The sequence below is a fragment of the Leopardus geoffroyi genome, chromosome C1 (assembly GCF_018350155.1).
Source record: "Leopardus geoffroyi isolate Oge1 chromosome C1, O.geoffroyi_Oge1_pat1.0, whole genome shotgun sequence".
NCBI classification, from domain to species: domain Eukaryota; kingdom Metazoa; phylum Chordata; class Mammalia; order Carnivora; family Felidae; genus Leopardus; species Leopardus geoffroyi.
In genome coordinates, this window is record NC_059328.1 from 214,082,620 (window position 1) to 214,104,212 (window position 21,593).

At 42.9% G+C, this 21,593-nt stretch overlaps 1 protein-coding gene across 1 annotated transcript in view; it reads right to left on the reverse strand.

Annotated features, from left to right (window-relative positions):
- Positions 1-683: 683 nt before the first annotated feature.
- The window catches only part of PDE6D (phosphodiesterase 6D), a 57,636-nt gene continuing 36,726 nt past the window's right edge, over positions 684-21,593 (reverse strand). The window contains exons 3-6 of the mRNA XM_045475161.1: positions 9,276-9,364; positions 8,537-8,662; positions 7,707-7,812; positions 684-5,817 (exon numbers count right to left, since the gene is read on the reverse strand). Of these exons, the coding sequence (XP_045331117.1) occupies positions 5,736-5,817; positions 7,707-7,812; positions 8,537-8,662; positions 9,276-9,364 (403 nt within the window). The 3' untranslated portion in view covers positions 684-5,735. The remainder of the gene's footprint in view (positions 5,818-7,706; positions 7,813-8,536; positions 8,663-9,275; positions 9,365-21,593) is intronic.

Genomic DNA, 21,593 nt, shown 5'->3' on the forward strand with positions numbered 1-21,593 from the left:
ATCTGAAAGGTGGATTTCATTTTAAGTAATCTCTATACCTGATGTTGGGCTCAAACTAATGACCCCAAGATCAAGAGTTGCATACTCTACCGACTGAGCCAGCCAGGTGCTCCTGAAAGACCTATTTTTTTAGAGATTTTTTTTCCTTAATGTTTATTTATTTTTGTGTGAGAGAGACAGAGACAGAACATGATCAGGGGAGGAGCAGAGAGAGAGAGGGAGACGCAGAATTTGAAGCGGGCTCCAGGCTCTGAGCTGTCAGCACAGAGCCCGACATGGGGCTGGAACTCACGAACTGCGAGATCATGACCTGAGGGGAAGTCAGACGCTTAACCCACTGAGCTCCCTGAAAAGCATATGTTAAACTAAAGGCTTAGGGCACCTGGCTGGCTGTTGGTAGAGAATGTGACTCTTTGATCTCAGAGTGGTGAGTCTGAGCCTCACACTGGGTGTGGAAATTACTCGAAAATCTTAAAACAACAACAACAGAACACCTAAGGGCTTACTAGAAAGTCCTTAAACTTTCTCTGTTCACAGCATCCTTAGTGTCTCAGTAGTTTTTTCATAATGCAACTAAACCAAAATAAACAACACTTCTCTTTATTATGTAGTATATTAAATATTTATATCCTAACCTAGTTAGTAGCTGTCATATTATCTGGGAAAAAGAAAAGCCACATAAATTGCGAGAAAAAATATTTTTATTTTATTTGTAATCACAATGACTTACTGATGGGCTATGTGCCTGCTGAGCACCGCACAGCTTCTCAAACTTTGGAATCAGATTGGACACAACCACCCTCATTTCCTATTCACATTGATTTTTAAGGGGTGCTTACTTATCACCCAAACTTCCCAAAACTCGGTTTCTTAAAGATACCTCCTCAAAAAGAATGTAGCGTGGTGTAATGTGATGTTGAAACCGAACTGCCTTGAGTTCATAGTGACCAGTGTACAACATATGTCCCAAATTGTTGCATTTCCTTTGAAAATTAAAATATCCTTTGGCACCCTTGTGAATTTGCTGAAGTGCCCTGGGGTGCCTCGGTGCACAGTTTGGGAACCAAATCTCTACTTTTCACTCCATTCCACTTCACCCCTCTGTTTTATTCAAAACTACAGCCAAAGATGCTCGTTTCAGACCCAATAAAAGCACCAAAAAAACTGCTAAGCAGATTATGTCTTCACTGTGAGGACTATTTTAACAGTGTATTTTGAAAGCTGCCAAAACAATTGCCTGCTCACCAGCAAGAAATTCTAAAAATAAACCATTCAATACAGAGGGATTGGCAACCAGACGCACATTTTGGGGCTCTTTTTGGCCGTGATGCGAAGGATAAATCAGAAGGGGAGGCAATGCACTTGGCCCCACAGGCCCCGGGTGGTTGTAGGAACCACAGCACGGGGAGCAGGGCTGGAAAAGATGTCTGTGAAGCTGGTCAACAGGCTGGTCTGAATTGTGGGGCGGCCCATTCCCCCCACTAACCTCCAGGGAGGGGTCATCAGCTCTGAAGTTCTCCTCCTTCCCTGCACCTGGGCAGATGTTTCTGCCTGCCGGTCCCACCCGAGCCTGGGGGGTGGTGGTGAAGGAAAGCAGGGACCTCTGTGGCCGTTTTCTCCTCAGTTCTCCTCTCCACCCTGCACCAGGCTGCATGGGGCCGGTTCATGCCTCTCACAAGGAGGAGTCCCTTGTAGTAAATTAGAGAATCGTGGGTACCATACCGAGTTCTTGCTTTGTTGATAGTTTAGGGGACTTAAAACATCTTTTCGAGTAAAAGCCTGGCTGTCAAAGGCTGTTGGCTTGCTGGGGACTCATCCAGCCTGTTGTGGTGGTCAAAAGCTGAACGCTGTCTTCTGTTCCTTTTGACACCAGACTGATGCTGCCATTGTGCTGTCCTATTTCTTCAGAGCATTGATCACTATCTGAAATTATTTGCTTCCTGTCGCCTCTCATTAGAATCTAATGGTAGGGACTTCCCTAGTCTTGTCCAGCAAGTACCTCCACCATTTAGAACAGTGGTTGGTATATAAAAAGTGCTCGATACATATGCGTGGAGTGAATGTATAATGCTCAAAGGGTTTGCATATTGTATATTCTCGATATTCAAGAGCTAAAAAAGAAAGAAAGAAAACAAGAGAAAAGAAAAGAAAAGAAAAGAAAGGAAAAGAAAAGAAAAGAAAAGAAAGAAATCCACTAACAAACATTTTAGGGACAAGGTGGTTGGAAGCAAATGAAGAGTCTGAAAGGAGCTGAACTCCTAGAAAAGGGGCTCCCTGAATCCAGAAGAATCTCCAGATGTCAAAAGGATTAAAGGCAGGAGACAGAACAGGAAGGACCAGAAGGGGGCAGTGGATCAGTGGCGTTCGAGTATGCACTGGAGGAGAGGAGGCCAGGGCCAGAGACAGACAGCAGTGGCTGAGGAGTGAATGAGAGGCAGGGAGTGGAAAGAAGGAGTGGAGACAATTCCAAGGAGTTTGCATCTGCAGAGAAAGAGAAGGATGCAGCAGGACTGAGGGAAAACGTTATTTTTAAAAACTTGGTTTTTAGGGTGACTTGAATACATTTTGAGGTTAAGAACTGAAGGACTCAGAGAAGAGGGCTTTGCTGATTTTTCTGAATTGTGTGTCATCTCTTCTTCCTTTTAAAATTTTCATCTTATTCATTTATTTTTTTTATCTCTCCTTCATTTCTTTTAAAGTTGTATTTAAAAAAAATTTTTTTAACGTTTATTTATTTTTGAGACAGAGAGAGAGCATGAATGGGGGAGGGTCAGAGAGAGAGAGGGAGAATAGAATCCGAAGCAGTCTCCAGGCTCTGAGCTGTCAGCACAGAACCCGATGCGGGGCTCGAACTCACGGACCGCGAGATCATGACCCGAGCCGAAGTCGGACGCCCAACCGACTGAACCACCCAGGTGCCCCTAAAGTTGTATTTTTGTCAAGGGGCTCAAACTCACAACCTCGAGATCAGGAGTTGCACGCTTTTCCGACTGAGCCGGCCAGGTGCCCCGATCTCTTCTTCCTTTAAATTCACCCGTGCTTCCCTTATGGCAGGCACTTCTACTCGTCACGTCCCTCTACTAGAGGCACGTGAAAGGCAGGCCTGTGCCTCACACACACATATATAGTAAGAGTATAAGTGTGACCTAATGTGGCCTTTGGTAGACTTGACTGCCTGCAACCCCTGCTTTTGCCCAACTGGGGCCAGACTCAGTGCTTCACCACACACCCACCACAGAAGTCCAAAAACACTGGCAAGGAACGCAGCAAACCTCAACCAGAGTTTTCTACATAGAAATCTGTGTTTGAAAGGGTCTTCTAAGTTCTCCCACATCTTTCTCCAAGGTCATCTGTCTTCTCCTCCCCTACCTACACAGACTCTTCAGGTCCTCTTGATTGCCCGCAGCATCTGAATGCTTACCCTCTGCCTGCACAAGTCCGAACTGGGAGCACCCTTTGTTCATTAAGCATGCTGCCCGGAGACTTTAGTTTATCTTACAGCCACCTGTGTGGCTGTACATATTTACTTCTCTAACTTTTCCTCAATGTCTCCACCAGTACTTCTCAAAGTATGGCCCACAGACCACCTGCATCAGAATCACCTGGGGTGTTTTAACAGGTGGATTTCTAGGCCCCGCGCCTACTGAATCAGAGTCTCTGGCAGGTACTTGTAAATGTTGGAGAACGAGTGGCTGTACGCTGTGCTATGCCTGGGCTGTATGCTCTCTTTCATAACGTTCTGTGGCCTTTGATGTATCCACGGACGGCCCAGCTCTGCAGGCATTCGGATCTGCACCCACTCTACCAAGGCGGACTTTCACCTACAAGGGCCTCGTCCCCGCAGCTCTGTCCTCTCCTTCTGCTTGTGCTCCCCGCTGCCCGTGCTCCTCCCCCCTTCTCCTAGTCCACCACAGCTGCAGCCCCCCTCTGGGCCTGCTCCGGTCCCTCCTGCACGGTCCCTCTATCACACTGTCCCTGGAGTCCACACTTTTTTGGCCTTAGTTGTTTCACGATAAGATGATCCACATTGCCTGAGCATATGCACTGTTGCCTGAGGAGATGGTAAGAGTCTAAGGAGGACTGGGCTGTAACTTTTTTTTTTAAGAGCAGCTGGCAAAGAAGTGTGTCCCTGACAGTGAAGGAGGCTCTAAGCAGGTGGAGAAGCTTCCCTGGGATGGTCTTTTCTCCACTGGGAGGTGTCCAGTCCCCTGAGAGCCTTCCTTGATGGGGAGCAGATACAGTTTAGGAAAAGGAAAGGAGACGAGCTCTCACTCTGAGAAAAGAGATGGTATTTCCAGAAAGTAAAAGGAAACCTGGATGCATTTGAACTTTGTTGTTGTTGTTTTAATCCAACCTTGGAATTTAAAAATTGGCTTTTCAAGACAACAGCCCTAATGTGAAGAATAGAGTTACCACTGAAACAGGGCAATAGTATACTAAAAATGTACTTCTCTCCCCATCCACAGATGCAAACAGACCCTTCGGCAACAGACACAAGGAGAGGAGGAATCTGGGAGCAGGGGCTACACCACAGAGGGCCCATCTTTTGGTGTAGTCTCCTCCCCTCTGGCCTCAGACCTTACTACTGTGGGAACCGCAAAACTTAATTGTTGGTATTTTATAAAGGATAGTGAAAGCTACTGGGAGGTCAGAGGTAGGTTCCTAAAAAAGACCCCTTCTCTCTCTCATGTCGGACTTGCAGGCACTGCAGATATGATCGCTCTCTCCCACACCACACCGGTCACACCACCATTTGACTGGGTTTTGAGGCCTCCCAGCACCCACCCCATCCCAGATGCATTCCCATCGTTCTCCACATGACTCGAAGGAGATTTTTTTTCTCCATTTTGTAACCTCTGTTCTCTCACTTAGGAATGTAAGAGTCCCTACTCTGCCAAGGAAATCTCTTGAACAAATGTACATCATCAAGGTATGAAAAAAGTTAACAACAAACAAACAACGGGCGCATCTATGTTCTGGAAGAGAACCACTAAATATCACGTCTAAAAGACAAATGTTAAGGTCATGGGTCTTGTCTGGGTACGTTGTAACATTCTTGGAAAGCAGCAACTGAAGCAACAGGAACCGCAAGATCTATCAGTCGATCTCTGGAGTAAAACATAGTGGTGATCCTATGGTCTGATAAATGTCTTTCTTCCCATCATGGGGCCGAGTTCATGTTCCAGAAAAAGTAGAGATGAAAGCAGTGCCATGCTAAAGACTGTAGGAATATTTTAATTCATATGTTTTAATTCATTATGTAATAATAATATCAGTCTATTTTACAAGTTAGGTGTATGAGAATGTATGAAATAGAAATGGTAGGAAAAAAAACTAAACATAAGTCAGGAATATGAATTTTTCCAAAACCAGGGGCCAAAGGAAGATGTGTTGCCTGCAGGGCCCAAGGAGGAGGCAGGGAGGGGGTGGGAAGAGCATCCACTCTCGTGGTAAGCGTTTGTCCCTGTGTCACCGTGGGAAGGACTCAAGGCTCGCCTTCTACCCTGGTCTGGGGTTGGGAGTTTCGTCTGGTCAGTGGAAGATGGCAGCTTGGGAGGAAACAGCCATCTGGTTACCTACACAGAACTGGTCCCCTGGTGGCTGCAGGTGGGTTTTGCCATAGAGGGAATTAGGGGTGAAAGTGTCAAAAACCAAATGTGTGGAGGAAAAAAGTAAACAGTTTCCTCCTTTCCCCCCAAAACCCCAAATTCTTGAAATGCACACACATTCTTCTCTCAAACGTAGAAAAGTCTCACTCTGGATGTGCTTACAAGAAGATCGTCGTCAAAAAACTTTGTCTCTATGATAACATTCCCACTATAAGTAAGAAAAGAGGGCAAAAGAGTGAATGTGTTAGGCAACAGATTTCATTCTCACAAAGTGGTTTCAGTTTGGGTCTGCTGGGCTCAAGGACATGCACCCACCTAGAACCTTGGCTTGGGGACACTAAAATCTATGTCTAAATGGGGTTAGAAGTCTAATGTGACATTTAACTTTCTGCAAGTTCAGAAAACAGAAGAGAGAGCATATCTTAATCCTTGATATATATAAAGCCCTTAGTAGAGGACTTTGCACACAGGGGTGCTTATAAAATGTGACTTTTTTTTTTTTTTTTTTTTTTTAAATAACTGACTTTTTGATACGCCTGGAAACCTGCAGGCCTCAGGGGTGGTATCTTTCCCTACAACAGCTACTCTGGTGAACAGCTGAGGGTTGGCCTTTCCTGCATCTGTTCTCATCACTTTGGGTATAGCACTCTGCTCTTCTTTTGGGGACCCACACCATCTCCAGTCTGTGTCAGTCAAGTAGCCCCCGCTTCACCTGGCAAAGAGGTGGGCATAGGGCATAATTTGGGCCAGTCAGACTCTCTCCCTAGAGCAGGATACTTCCTATGGCTGCTCCTGAAGGAAATCATCCACGGATTCCTGCCATCTGCATCTTTTGAGCTGCCCAGGTCTCAGGACACCCCACACCTTTCAGCTCTGTCCTATTAGCTGGAGTCAGTTTCTACGGCTTGCAGCCAAAGAACCCCAAATGATACACCTGTATCGCTGCACAGGGTGGAATTTCATCTTTCTTGGTGGGTATCTCAGTGTTTCCAAACCAAAGCACTCTTGAACCAAGTTAAGGGCAACAGAGGAACTGATTTTAGGTTCCAAAAAGTAAAATATGACTGAAATAACCTAGATATGTCATCATATACTTACTGGTTTTAGTACTTGAAAAAAATTGGGCCTGGTCAAGGAGGAGTCAAATGAAGGCTAATAAAATATAAAAAACGCCCTTCTATATACTACCCTGTACTTTTCCAGGGTAATTAAGAGCCAGCAGATACATTTTTGCTGGTAATTAATTATAAAGTAGGTACATAAGAAACTCAAGATTTAAATGGCTAATAGAATATAAAAACACCTACTATTGTAATTAAAAATCTATTAAGGACTTATAAACAACCTCTATATTCAGCGTGGCTTTCATCAAGGATCTGTGTAAAGGGACAATCCAATATTACACGATTATCTGTGTGAATAGCCCGCTACAACACAGTATTACTAAAACCTTTGAAAGACTAATACCTTTTTCCAAGAGAGAATGGTAAGTGGGTTGTTACTGACAGTGGTTTTGGACAAAGGACAAACTAATTACTCTTTGAGCAGGAGGCATATCTATTAAAAATGGTAAGCTAGTCTCTGAAAAACTGTAACCAAAGATTATCCTCTAAAACAAAATGAGACTTTGACAGACTCCATTAAAGGCTATTCAAGAAACGTACAGAGTATCAGACGTTTGGTAGTCAGGAAAGTGAGGAAAGTAGCATAGATTTAATACACAGCACACGCCAGTGTCCTTCCATATCATCTCACTTTGTCCTGACTACACCTCTGTGAGACAGAATTATTAATTCTATGTTTAGAGAGGAGAAAAATAAGGCCAGAGGTATTGTCCAAGATTGCACAGCTAGTCAGGGTTAATCAGGAATTTAGTCTAAACCTAAAGTTGTTTAGTCTAATCTAAAGTTGTGTATTTTTTCCATTTGATCACACTACCTTTTTCATATGACAGAAGTCAGTAACCTGTAAATCTGAATATCTCTGGATACTCTTTACCCTTATTTTCAACCTAGGTTGTCTGCTGACCAGTCCCCCCACTGCCTGGAACGCCTGCTTCTAGACACACTCCACAATCCCTGTGGTCTGCTCACTCACGTTAGCACGCTGGCAGGCATCATCTGGGACTCGGGCGCTGCCTCTATCAGGGACTGCCAGGTGTTTGTGGAGTTAGGGATCACAAAGCCAAACTCGAAGAACCATTCTGAAGGAAGAAGGAAAAGCGGGTAAGTGGGCGTCCCAGACAGTCTCAGGACTCTTTGTCCACCCCCCTTTGGAGCGAGCCTCTTCTTACCCCAAGACCCATAAATGCAGCCGTCAGAAACCTCTGGAGCCAGAGCCGTAAGAAAGGACATGGAAGCCCCCTCAGGCTGTCCTCTGAACCCACCAGAGGCTTGCTGCCTATGCTCCAGGGTCTAAAGCACTAGGACCAGTGGGCAGATACAGCATAAGCAAGGCTTTCTTAGAAGTAGGCAATATGTAAATGATAAAGAGAAGGACAGAATAGGCCTTCTACTTGGAATTTCAGCTCTAACACACACATGTGCACTCTTACAGTCCATGGTTAGAAAATCAGTGCAGAGTGGCCTTGCCAGTCAGATCTGCCTGAGACTGTATGGAGAGCACTGTACCAGGCCCCAATCGGCTGCTTCCTCGTGACCTCGTTACAATTCACCAGTGACAAAGTAGACACCAACCCCAGGCCCACCAGGGTCAGAAACCCTTTTGTTGGGCTCAGTGCCCCTTGTCATCAGCTTTGTTTTTGTTTCTTTTTGCTGGGGGCCCCCAGTCTCGCAGGGTGTAGGAATCCTATCACAAATTGAGTTGCAAAATGAATGTTACCAAAGCAGTGCTTTAGTTCCCTGGATCTTGCCTTTTTTTCCCTGTCACCCTAAGTGTGGCTTCTAGGCACAAAGGCCACAGAATACCTTCTAGGCATTGCCCTTTGAAGTAAACTTTTTGCTCCAGGCGGAATTTTTCCATTTGCTCTGCTGAAGAGAAGTTCAATTCTCGAGACACTGCCTTGCACTTGAGGATTTTCTTGGGAACACGGGCTGGTAAAGAAAAAGAAATATTGAAGCCACCCTCAACGAAAATCACATACTATGGTGCTTCAAGTTTCTGGGAGCTTTTTAGAGCTGATTTAGAGAACACATTATCTATGTTAAATTTCAGAGGATGCCTTGGTAACAGAATTATACTTTTTAATTTAGGCAGAGGTCCCCAATTGGTCAAGTGCATCTGACTGAAAGATCATCAAGAAACACAAGATATAGTGCATCTAAGGGCCTTCCCTAGCTGCTGTCATCAGGAAGTGGGCTGAACAGGCACCTTCTCTACTGTGTTCTGTTAGTTTTAACCCCTTAGTTTTTCTTTTATTTCAGGGGGATAAAAAGGCAAATTTTCTTTTGGAAAAAAACAAAACAAAACAAAGTTGAGATCTTAGTTTGTATCTTTAGGTATGTTCTGATGCTAAAATTTCAGCACAAAGTGGACTTTGGGAAGTGAGAGAAAGAACGATAGGAAAGGAACTAGGAAGTTCAACAACATGTGCTGTGCCTGCAGGGGCTTGCCCCCCATTAGGGTCTGCATTAATTCAGCTCCCTGATGCTAGGGCCCTGCTCCCGAAACATGAGAGCCCTGTGCAGATAAAGGGTTGGAGAGTACCTTCATGCTCCACACCGGGGACTGACAGGTCTTCTGTTCCTTGCCATAGTATCTTCCCTGTCTCAGCATCCCGGAGATTCATCCAATTTCTGATCAAATATACTAAGGAAAAATAATGCACTGAAAGTGACTCTTACTTTGTCCTCTAGATGTGTTCTAGCTCTCAGATCTGTTCCTACTGACTCCTGTTTACTGTTTAGCAAGTTGGCCTATCTGCTAAGTGCCATGGAAGCAAATAAGAGTACAGGAGGGTCTAAAGGACATCTAAAGAAAGATTTTAGCAGAGACCCAGTGGAGATATTTTTATCTACAACATAAGAACCAAAGACCATATACATCTAGAAATTGCAAGAAAGTGGTAGAAAATACATAGTGCAAAGTTAGAAAATTTCCAACAGAATCAGACCAGCCAAGATAAAAGACCTAAAGAGGGGTGCCTGAGTGGCTCAGTCAGTTAAGGGTCTGACTCTTGATTTCAGCTCAGGTCACAATCCTGGGATGGTGGGACTGAGCTTCGCACTAAGCGTAGAACTTGCTCGAGATTCGTTCTCTCTCTGCACCTTCTCTCCCTGCCCTTCTCCCCTGCTTGTGTGGTCTCAATAAATAAATAAACAGACCTAAAGAAAAAGATAAGACAGGTATACCAGTACACATGCAGACCACCCCACCCCACAGTGAGGCTCACAGCCTGTAAGTTTTACTCACAAGTCCAGAGCTCTCACGCACCTGTTTAGTGGCCTGCTCTTAAATATCAGAAAATAGCCAAGGATCACCAGAAATTGAGGAAAGCATTTACTATGAAAGATAGACCAAAATAGGGAGAAAAAAGCAACTCAGAGGAAAAAAGAGAATATACAGGAAGATACAAACTTTTAAAAAGATACATTAAAAACAAACAAAACAGCCAGAGATAACATAACCCTTACGGACGCTAAAAATTATATACGATAGAATTTTGTATATTTTAGGTGATTTTCTCTGGCTCAAGCTTACAATTTTTTTTTAATTTATTTATTTTGAAAGAGAGCGAGAGAGAGAGAGCACTGGAGGGATGGAGAGAGAGAGAGAATCCCAAGCACAGGCTAGAACTCACGAACCGTGAGATCATGACCTGAGCCGAAACAGAGCCAGACCCTTAACCAACTGAGCTACCCAGGCACCCCAAGCTTACAAATTTTGAGGCTAGTCGACTGACAATCTCTTTTTGTCATAAAATGCCTTCAAGTAATTATATTTTCTAGTTTCTGTATTGTTCATCATACAATAAATGAGTCTGTAATAAATAGCAATGAAAAAAAGAACATTCAGAAAAATGTTAGAAATAATGTTAGAAAAAAATATTTTGTTTATTCATTCACATTTAAAGATATTTCTTTTTGAGAGAGACAGAGAGAAAGCATGAGTGGGGGAAGGGCAAAGAGAGGGAGAAAGAGGATCCGGAGCGGGCTCTGCACTGACAGCAGAGAGCTCGACATGGAGCTTGAATTCACAAACCACAAGATCACGACCTGAGTTGAAGTGTCTGACTTCAACTTCAAGCCACCCAGACGCCCCAGAAAAATACACATTTTGATAGCAGAACCAAACACCTCAATGTAAGGGCTGGAAGACAAAGTTGAGGAACTCTTTCAGAAAGAAAAATAAAAAGCCACAATGATAGAACACAGGAGAGTAAAGACACAAAAACTGGGTATCAGTCTAAGAGGTCCAACATCTAAATAACAGCAGTTCAAGAAAGACAGAAGAGAAAGACCAAGGAGAGAAAGTCATGAATGAGTTAATTCACAAAAATGTCCCAGATTGAAAGGGTCCAGCAAGTGCCCAAGTCATCAGAGAGAATCTGCAGAACATCAATGTTAGAGAGAAGCTTTCAGAGGGAAAACAAGCTGTCACATAAAAGGTCAGAATCAGAATGGCAAAAAAAGAATCAGAATGAATTACACTTTTCAACAGGGACTCTGAAGGATAGAGAAAAAAAAAAAATGAAGCAGTGACTTTAAAATTCTCAGGGAAATTCCTGGAACTAAAAAAAGATTTACTTTCTCAAGAAACTAATGGTAATATGCTATTTCAAAGTAACAGGTGAAGACTAAGGAAGAGAACAATATTGAATCCAGGAAGCAAGGGTTCTGAAACAAGATACAGGTGAAGGTCCTCAAATGATTGTGAAAGAGACCCCAGAACAACAGCTCCTTAGTGGGTCTGGAGGGCAACTGGTCAAGGGTCCAGACAAGAACAGGTCAGAATGCTTAGGGAGAGGGGTGCCTGGGTGGCTCAGTCGGTAAAGCATCTGACTTTGGCTCAGGTCATGATCTCATGGTTCATGGGTTCAAGCCCTGCGTTGGGCTCTGTGCTGACAGCTCGGAGACTGGAGCCTACTTCAGATTCTATGTCTCCCTCTCTCTCTGCCCCTCCCCCACTCATGCTCTGACTCTCCCCTCTCAAAAATAAATATATGTGTAAAAAACAAAAAAAAAAGAATGCCTAGAGAGAGATTAAGAAATTCATTGAATATCTAATGTGTTTATATGGGAAGATTCCTACAATTAGGGGAGATTTGGGGGTTAAATTTGTGAGAAGCACAGAAAATGTAAGCAAATAAATAAGAAACCAAGACAGTAATTATCACCAGGGAAAAACCAAAGGTAGTATTGGAAGAAAAGAGTAGTTATAGTTGACTACACGGCTTCATCGCAAAAATGTTCACATAGTCATAATAGTAAAGACACAGGCTGTGGACCCAATACCGCTATCCCACGAGGATGGGGGAAGGAGAGCATGTATGTGTGCTCAGGCAGAAGTGCTGGGAAAGAGTAAAACTCATTTTCCAGAGTGGGAAGTTGATAAACAATGTCTAAAATGGCAACATTAAGACATAGCCACAGTGTGCAACTCAGAAATATGAAGACAAATACCAAATAAATCAGTCAGAAATTGAAAACAGTTTTCTCTGGGGAGTAGAAAACAGGAATCAGAGGGCACAGAACTCTGCTCATCATACAAAACCAGGTAGAACTAGGACACTGAGCAATGCACACACACAACTGTGACACAGATGGACTAAACTTACGAAGATAGTCCTGAAGTGTTGTTTTTTTTTTTTAACAATGGACAAATAATTACAGAAAAAGAAAATTAATATTATCTATCCATAGAGGCTAAGTCTGAGAAAAATCGTTCATATTTGTAAAGAGACTGAGCTTCAGATAAATACAGGTGATACGGTTTGGTTTGCAGGTCTTGTGTTTTCTCTTTCTGCCGTCTAGCAACCAAACCCTCTTCCCAACAGCACCCTGCAGCCTCCATGCCCTCGTGAGAGACAGCCACTGCTCGGCGGTACTGTGACTAGCAGACCCAAATCCTTCTCTCGGGAGCCTGGAACAGCGGGAGGCAAGCACATGGCCTAGGCTTGGACGCCTGGGCACCAGTTTGAGGGCCCAGTCACACAAGGGCTTGAGGAAAAGGCGGCCGTTCTTCAGAACGGGGCAGCAGGTAGTGCTAAGCCAACCTTTCCTGCAGTGTGGCTGTTGCTGCAGGTTCTGCTCCGACTGCCAGTCAGTTCTGAAACCCCAGGGAGCCTTTGGCCTTTCCCACTGTTTGGGCACCTTGCGGTGTTGAACCCCAAGTGGCACAGCTGGTTAGCATCACTATGCACGTAATGGTACATTTAACCCTCTGGAGAGATTCTTTCTAGGTTTTGCTGCGGTAAGAGAAAAGTCACAAAAGGTAGCCAAGGGTTATCCAGTAGAGTGCCTTGAATGTGAGGGGTACCCAAGCCTCCTGGGCGCTCCATTTGCTTGTGCACTATATCCCCACCCTCCCACATGAACCTACCACTGTTGTGCTACTCTCCTCTCGGTGTGTGCAATCCTAACCACGTCTCCTTGTATGCTCATTATATCATCAGATACTGCTGCTCTTATACACCTATGTGGTGTTCTCTTCCCTGCTTCATATTTTGAAATTCCACTTTATTTTTAATGTTTATACGTTTATTTGGAGAGGAGAGTGAGAGAGAGTGGGGGTGGGGGGGAAGGGCAGAGAGAGTCCCAAGTAGGCTCTGTGCTGTCAGCACTAAGTCCAATATAGGGCTAGATCTCAGGGACCGTGAGTTCATGACCTGAGCCAAAACCAAGAGTCGGATGCTTAACTGACCGAGCCATCCAGGCATCCCTGAAATTCCACTTTTTTTAAAAACAACTAAATTCAAAAGCAAGTCAAAAGTATACATACTTATTAGATCACTTTGTTGTTTTTTTTTTAAAGTAGGTCCTACACCCAATGTGGGGCTTGACCTCACCATCCCAAGATCAAGAGTCAAATGGTCTACTAACTGAGCCAGCCAGATGCCCCTAGATCATGTATTAAAATTCCAATTACTACAAATACACTTATGTATTCTGGGGTCTCCATATATTAAGAGAAAGCTTCCCCAACTGGAGAAATGAAACAATGCATACTATCGCTCTGTCCAGCAAGTCCACTCTTGAGCTCAGATCTAAACAGAACTGCCTTAGACATTTAAGCCCAAGGTTTTCAGAAGACACGGTACTCATTTAACCTATCCTATACATGCTTTTCATTCTTTCTCTTCAGATAGACACGTGTACCAATATAGCTACGTTGGACACCAGATTTTCTTTTTTTTTTTAATGTTTATTTATTTATGACAAAGAGAGAGACAGAGCATGAGCAGGGTAGGGGCAGAGAGAGAAGGAGACACAGAATCTGAAGCAGGCTCCAGGCTCTGAGCTGTCAGCACAGAGCCCGATGTGGGGCCCGAACTCACAGACCGCGAGATCATGACCCGAGCTGAAGTTGGACGCTCAACCGACTGAGCCACCCAGGCACCCCGGACACCAGATTTTCTTAAACAACAATACTAAAATTATTCTTCAAGTTTCAGGCTCACACACAAGTGGAGCTTTCTAGCAAAACTACTGCAAGAAAAGACTGGGAAAAGGGGCTCCCTTCATAAAGCAACAGCTAGATCAGACCTAGCAGTTTTCAGAAAAAGCATTATTGCTGCTTGCCCAGGTCAGCAAAGAAAAGCCTGGCACCAGAACTTACTCTTCAGTCTATTAGAGGATAGAAAGAAAATGAGCGTTCTCTCAGGTAATTAGTGGATAGTGAATTTAAGCTTCCTCCATTTTATAGCAAGGGAGATAAGCTGCTAAAAATATATGGCTTATCTCCCTAACATAAGCACCTCTTCTCTTTATAAATAATCAATTTAAGAACTTTAATTATCTTTTTGGGAAATAGATTAAAAAAATATTTTGGCTAGTTCAACAACTAGGCATTTCCTACATGTACCTTAGTCTGGAAACCTATCAGTGTCTATGTCATGTGCTTCATTTTATAATCCTAAGAAAACCTGTAAGACTTTACCCTCAATAAGTAACACAAAATGAGAGAAATACATACAGAGTTCCATCCAGTGATGTTGGGGTGGAGGCTGCTTAGAACCCCTCCAAGTTCTGTAAGTCAGAGGTACAAAGGAATACTCTTTAATTCATGGCCGAGATGCAGCCATTTGGGAACAGCTTTATAAATCATAAAAACACAAATCCATAACAGCCCAATAGCAAAAAGAAATAAAAATTATTATTATTATTTAATGTTGATCTACTTTTGAAAGAGAGAGAGCACAAGTGGGGGAGGGGCAGAGAGAGAGAGAGACAGAATCTGAACTGAGAGCAGAGCCTGAGGCGGGGCCTGAACTCATGAAGAGCGAGATCATGACCTGAGCTGAAGTCGGAAGCTCAACGGACTGAGCCACCCAGGTGCCCCAGAAATAAAAATTATTAAGGTAGGTATCTTAAAATAATAACAATGAGAAAAGATGGTCCTCAAAAGAAGCAGCATATTTGGCTAAAAATGCTGGAAACGAAAGGGAAGCTTTGATGGCTGATCATCTGGCTGAAAACATTTTTAACAGCTTTTTGCTAACTAGATTTTTCAGAGAAAAAGAGCCTGAGTTTTAAGACTCAAAGGTCAAGTCACTTCCAATCTTGAGAGAGGAGAGGATTAGGCAGACAGGCTTTAAGGAGGGGGGCTGGAGGACTATTTATAAATACCACCTTCTGGGTCAGCCAGGTCTTTTCTCATTTAAAAGCTCCCAGGTGATTTATACCCAAGATGAGCACAAAGGAACACTCCTTTACTATGGGAAGCCTCTCTCAGAGAGCTGTTCCTGGTAGCTTATTTGGAACCAGGCAGACAAAAGTAGCACTCTCATATGTAAGAGCATCTTAAAAATAAGCTTCGGCCTGGAAACAATAAGCTCCAGAAAAAAAAAAAAAAAAAAAAAATCAATAGATGGTAAAGTGTCCAGCCTTTTAGGAAAGGTAAAAAAGGAAGTATAAACTAAGATAAACATGGAAGAGTGAGAGTCACTTGGCTCAACACAGAAGGTTACATAAGTCCTCTTATGTTTTAAATAGCTGTGACCTGGTATGATTTCGATCCAGTGCGGGAGCTGAGGACAGACCTGAGGTAGAGAAGACAGCCAGGGAGGTGGTGGTGGAGTGGGAAGTGAAGGCTTGGGGGCTGGAAGAAACTAGTCAGGTGAATGAGGTACTAGGTAAATTTCCTTGAGATGTGAATGAAGGAACTGGGATAAAAGAATTTAAAATATTTAGTGACAATCATCTAGAAGCATTTTGGAATGAGTACTGGCTCTTGCTTAGTTTTAAGTGGAAATGGTCAACCTCAATTTTTACATATTAAACAGAACAGATACATGGCAGTACCTCACTGGCCAGTTGAGAGGAGAGACAAGAGGGAGATTAGGGGAGGGGGAGAAGGAGAGAGGAGGAATGGGGAAGGCAAAAAGGGGAAAGAGGAAAGAAACATAGAACACATAAACACACAGAGAGGCATACACAACAGATGGAGTGAAAGAAAAAAGATACTGAGAAAGAGACAAATAGAAATGCCCACATGTAACTGATAACCAAGAGACAGGCCCAGAACAGATGGGAACAATAGGGAAGAAGTTCAGAGATGAGATTCTAGTTTTTCCTGCTTGAATCGTGTATTGTAGAGTTGTCTTGGTTAGTGGCTTTCATAGAATGATTTGAAATTGATGGGTAGGAAGACTGCCTTCCTGAAAATGTTAATTGGCTGATTCATAGTTTCCTGTAATTTGTCATCCAAACTTGTACTTTTGAGAATGCAAGAGGGTGCTAACTGGACAGCACACTTAAACGAGTTGGTTCATGTAAGGTGCTTAGAACAGTGCCCGGGCATTTCGTGAACAGAGTGTTGTTACAAATTCATTATCATCTCCTACCTAGTCTCCTGATGGTTTTCCTTGCTTCCATTCTTGCCTCCTCTTTCAATCCATACTCCTCACAGAAGGCAGTTTCTTAAAAACTGTGAATTAGATGGCAATCCCTTGTTTTCCTTTGCACTTAGAAACAAAACGCAAGTCCTTTCCATGGTTTGCAAGTTCCCCAGTTACGATGTTCCAGCCATAAGTCTCCTTTCTTCAACACGCTAGTGTCCTCTGCTCACGATGTCACCTGAGTGCTCTTGCCCTTACTCTTCACACCCCCAAACTCTTGGAACCACTCAGTCAGTCTACAGTGATCTCTGAATCTAGATTTGCTGCCTCCTAAGTTGGGGCTCCTTCTGTGCCCCTATGCCAACCCTGACCACAACCTGGCTTCCCCTGAGCAGTTTGTGCTATCTCCATTTCCCCTGAGAGGAGACTGAATACCACTTCACCTTTGCTGTATTACTTTCCTGGTCAAAGACCTTCAAAGGATCTTCACAGACTGATCCAGGTCTCTCCATATATCTGATTTCAAACTATTCTTCTTCTTCTTTCTTTCTTTTTTTTTTTTAGTGTTTATTTTTTAGAGAGAAAGAGAGTGTAAGCCGGGGAGGGGCAGGGAGAGAGAGAGGGAGACAGAATCCGAAGCAGGCTCCAAGCTGTCAGCATAGAGCCCGACGCGGGGCTCGAACTCACAAACTGTGAGATCATGACCTGAGCTGAAGTCAGACGCCCAAACGACTGAGCCACCCAGGCATCCCCCCCCCCTTTTTATTTATGTTGAGAGAGAGCGAGAGTGAGCGAGCACATAAGCAGGACAGAGAGAATGGGAAAGAGAGAGTCCCAAGAAGGCTCTGTGCTGTCAGCGTGGAGCCCTACTTGGGGCTCCATCTCACAAACCATGAGATCATGACCTGAGCCGAAGTCAGGAGTTGGATGCTTCAAAGAGCCACCAAGGTGCCCCTCAAACTATCATTCATTCGCTAAGTACTTCTTAACAACCTCCTATGTGCCAGGTATTGACATCAAAGTTGCATGTAAAAAATTTGGGCAATACGGTTTCATAAAAAGTGACAGACATATAAAGCGCAATATTTTTATATCTATACATTATTTTATAAATTTATGGTGTTAGAGAAGTAAAATATATATTTGTCTATTCCACTCACATCACTTTAAAGAATATTTTTTCATTGGAATGGTAAAAGATTGCCTTATATTCACGGTCACCTTATATTTGGGCATTATTCTACTAATTTTGTGGATTTCCTCTATATATATGGCCAAAAAACTTATTTATTCATGCCCTTCAAAACAACTCATACTCAAGCTGGATAATTCCTAGTGATACTGAGATAACTCTCTAATGATATTAACTCAGATCCTGATTACTGATCTAGGGATGGAAGATCTATATCATTTCAATTCCTAACAATTCACCAGGAAGGGAACTGGTTTATCAAGTGTTATTCTGTTCTAGCTCTTTTTAAGAAGTAAACTGTTTTAGATTTACAGAAAGGTTATAAAATAGCACTGTTCTCATATACCCCCACACCTAGTTCCCCTATTAGAGACAGATTTGCCACAACTAATGAGCTAATATGGATACATTATCAGTAACTAAAGTCTACAGTTTGTTCAGATTTCCTTAGTTTTAATCTAATGTCCTTTTTCTGTCCCAGGATCTGGTCCGGGATCCCACATTACATTTAGTTGTCATGTCTCCTGAAGCTCCTCTGGGCTATGAGAGTTTCTCAGACTTCCTTTGTTTTTGATGACCTTGACAGTGTTTAGTACTGGTCAGGTATTTTCTAGGTGTCTGTCAATCAGGGTTTGTCTGACGTTTTTCTCCTGATGAGGCTGGAGTTGTGGGTGTTCAGGAGGAAGACCACTGAGGTAAAATGTCATCTTCATCCCATCACATCATGGCTACGTACTATCCACGTGACTCATTACTGTTGATGTTGATCTTGATCACCTGGCTGAGGTGGTGCTTGTCGTTTCTCCACTGTAAATATACTTTTCCCCTCCTTTCCACGTTGTATTCTTGGAAGGAAGTCACTATATGCAGCCCAAACTAATGAGTGGGGAGTTCTCTATCTCCTTGAGGTAAGAATAACTATATGAGTATTTGGAATTTTGCAGTAGAGATCGGTCGCTTCTATTTTTTAAAGTAGGCTTCACGCCCATCGTGGAGCCCAACGTGGGGCTTGAACTCATGACCCTGAGACGAAGACCTGAGCTGAGACTGAGTCACTTAGCTGACTGAGTCACCCCTCCCATTTTTGATTCAATTATTTATTTATATCAGGCCATTTGTTTATTATCAAATGACTGTGCTCTGATCCCTAAATTTTTATCTCCCAACATGAAAATATTTCAACACTAAGCAGTCTGCTTAAGAATATTTAGTTAAGATGCTCATCTATACGGGTGCCTGGGTGGCTCAGCAGGTTGAGCATCTGACTTCGGCTCAGGTTCATGAGTTTGAACCCCATGTTGGGCTCTCTGCTGTCAGTGTGGAGCCTGCTTTGGAACCTCTGTCTCCCTCCCTCTGCCCCTCCCTTGCTCACTTGTGTAAGCATGCATGTGCTCTCTCAAAATAAACAAACATAAAAAAATTAAAAAAAAAAAAGCTCACTTATAAGTCTCAGGGATTCATTTGGGCTGTGGGAGGAAGAGAGAGACCACAGGATATATTAGCATATAGTCATAAGGCAAGGCTGAGAGAGGGGAAAATAAAAATTGGTTTGGAGCAAAACACCTGGGTTGGAGTTGTTTCTATTGCATAATAGCTGTGATCTTAGATAAGTCTTTTAACTTACAAGAGTTTTAGTTTATAAACCACAGATAATACCAAAGCCTTAAGGTTATTGCAGCATTACATGAAATGCCTACAAAAATGGTTTATACATTGTAAAACATGATGCAAATGTTGGACATTATTATATCATTATTATTCAGGACTGGAAAAAGCAAAAAAACCTGATGAAGTAACTTTGTACAAGCTATTTCAAATTCTCTAATAAAAGCACTTATTATCTTGGGGCACCAGGGTGGCTCAGTAGGTTGAGCATCTGATTCTTGATGTCAGCTTGGGTCATAATTCCAGGGTGGTGGGATCAAGCCCCATGTAGGGTTCTGAACTGAGCATGAAGCATGCTTGGGATTTTTTCTCTCTCCCTCTACCCCCACTCCCCTGCTTGGGCTCTCTCCCACAAAAAAAAAGAAAAGAAAAAAGAAAGGAACATATTATCTTAGATACTCTATATAAGGGAAAAGTCACCAAAAACTTAGTTGTATGAATATTTGACTTTGGTTTTATTCACTCAAAATCTTCTAATTCCCAGAAAATATGCTGCAGTCCTTTGTGTTGCTCATATATTAATCTGCATCCCTTCATCTGTTCCGAGTACACATAAGACCTAATTCTACTTTTATGTTTGTAAAAACTTATATTCTACATATCAGATATAGAGAGAAAAACTGCATTTGAGGGGTTTGAGTTTTCTTAACCATAAAACAATTTAAAGGTAGGGATGCTCCCTAGTTTTAGCATTTCCAATAAAACCTAACTTTAAGTCCTGATTTTCTACTTTACCCAATTTCACATAGAAATCAGGATTGATATGTATTAACTAAAATAGAGACTTAAGTAGATTTCTTTGAGAAAAAGAACTAGAGAAGAATGATTTCCCCCCCGTGTTGGCACTTGTAGTTTAGCTAGTTGTCTTAAGGTATTTTTTCTCTTATTTTTTTTAACAATTGTTTTAATGTTTGTTTATTTTTGAGAGAGACAGAGTGCGAGCCGGGGAGGGACAGAGAGAGGGAGACACAGAATCTGAAGCAGGCTCTGAGCTGTCAGCACAGAGCCTGATGTGGGGCTCAAACCCATGAACCTTGAGATCAAGACCTAAGTCGAAGTCGGAAGTTCAACTGACTGAGCCACCCACATGTCCCTATTGTTGATACAATAGCCTTTCAACTAACTTATCTCCTTCAATCTCTAGTCCATTGTTTCTCAAAGCATAGTTTGATGATCTTGTTAAAAATGCTGTTTCTAGGGCTTCATCTCAAACCTAGTTAATTAGAGTCTCCCCAAGTGAGGTCTGGGAATGCTCATTTAAAAATGTATGTATGGGGGCGCCTGGGTGGCGCAGTCGGTTAAGGGTCCGACTTCAGCCAGGTCACGATCTCGTGGTCCGGGAGTTCGAGCCCCGCGTCAGGCTCTGGGCTGATGGCTCGGAGCCTGGAGCCTGTTTCCGATTCTGTGTCTCCTTCTCTCTCTGCCCCTCCCCCGTTCATGCTCTGTCTCTCTCTGTCCCAAAAATAAATAAACGTTGAAAAGAAAAAAAAAATTAAAAAAAAAAAAGTATGTATGTATGTATGTATGTATGTATGTACGTATGTATGTTTGTATGTAATCTCTATGCCCAATGTGGGGCTCGAACTCACGAGAGATCAAGAGCCGCATGCTCTTCTGACTGAGCTGCCCAGGCGCCCTGGGAGTGCCATTGTAAAAAGCAATTTTTATGTGCAGTAAAGTTGAAGTACCACTCATCTAGCCTTTATAATCGAATACACAGTGACTAGAGTAACTCTCCTAAAATCCAAGCTGAATCATATCATTACTTCCCCTTCAAAAACTTTCAAAAGATTTTCACTGAGTAAACTCCTAACGTCTTAGTGTTTAAAGTTCTTGTTTTTTGAGGGGTGCCTGGGTGGCTCAGTCAGTTAAGCATCAGACTCTTGATTTTGGCTCAGGTCATGATCTTACAGGTTGGTGAGGTCAAGCCCCGCACTGGGTTCCTCGCACTTATAGTGCGGAGCCTGCTTGGATTATCTCTCCCTCTCTGTCTGCACACCTCCCCACACCCCCACACATGCTCTCTCTCTTTAAATAAACTTAAAAAAAATTTAATAAAAAAAAAATAAAGTTCTTGTTTTTTATTTTTTTTATTTTAGAGAGACAGAGTGAGTGCAAGTGGGGGAGAGGGACAGAGGGAGAGAAAGAGAATCCCAAGCAGACTCCATGC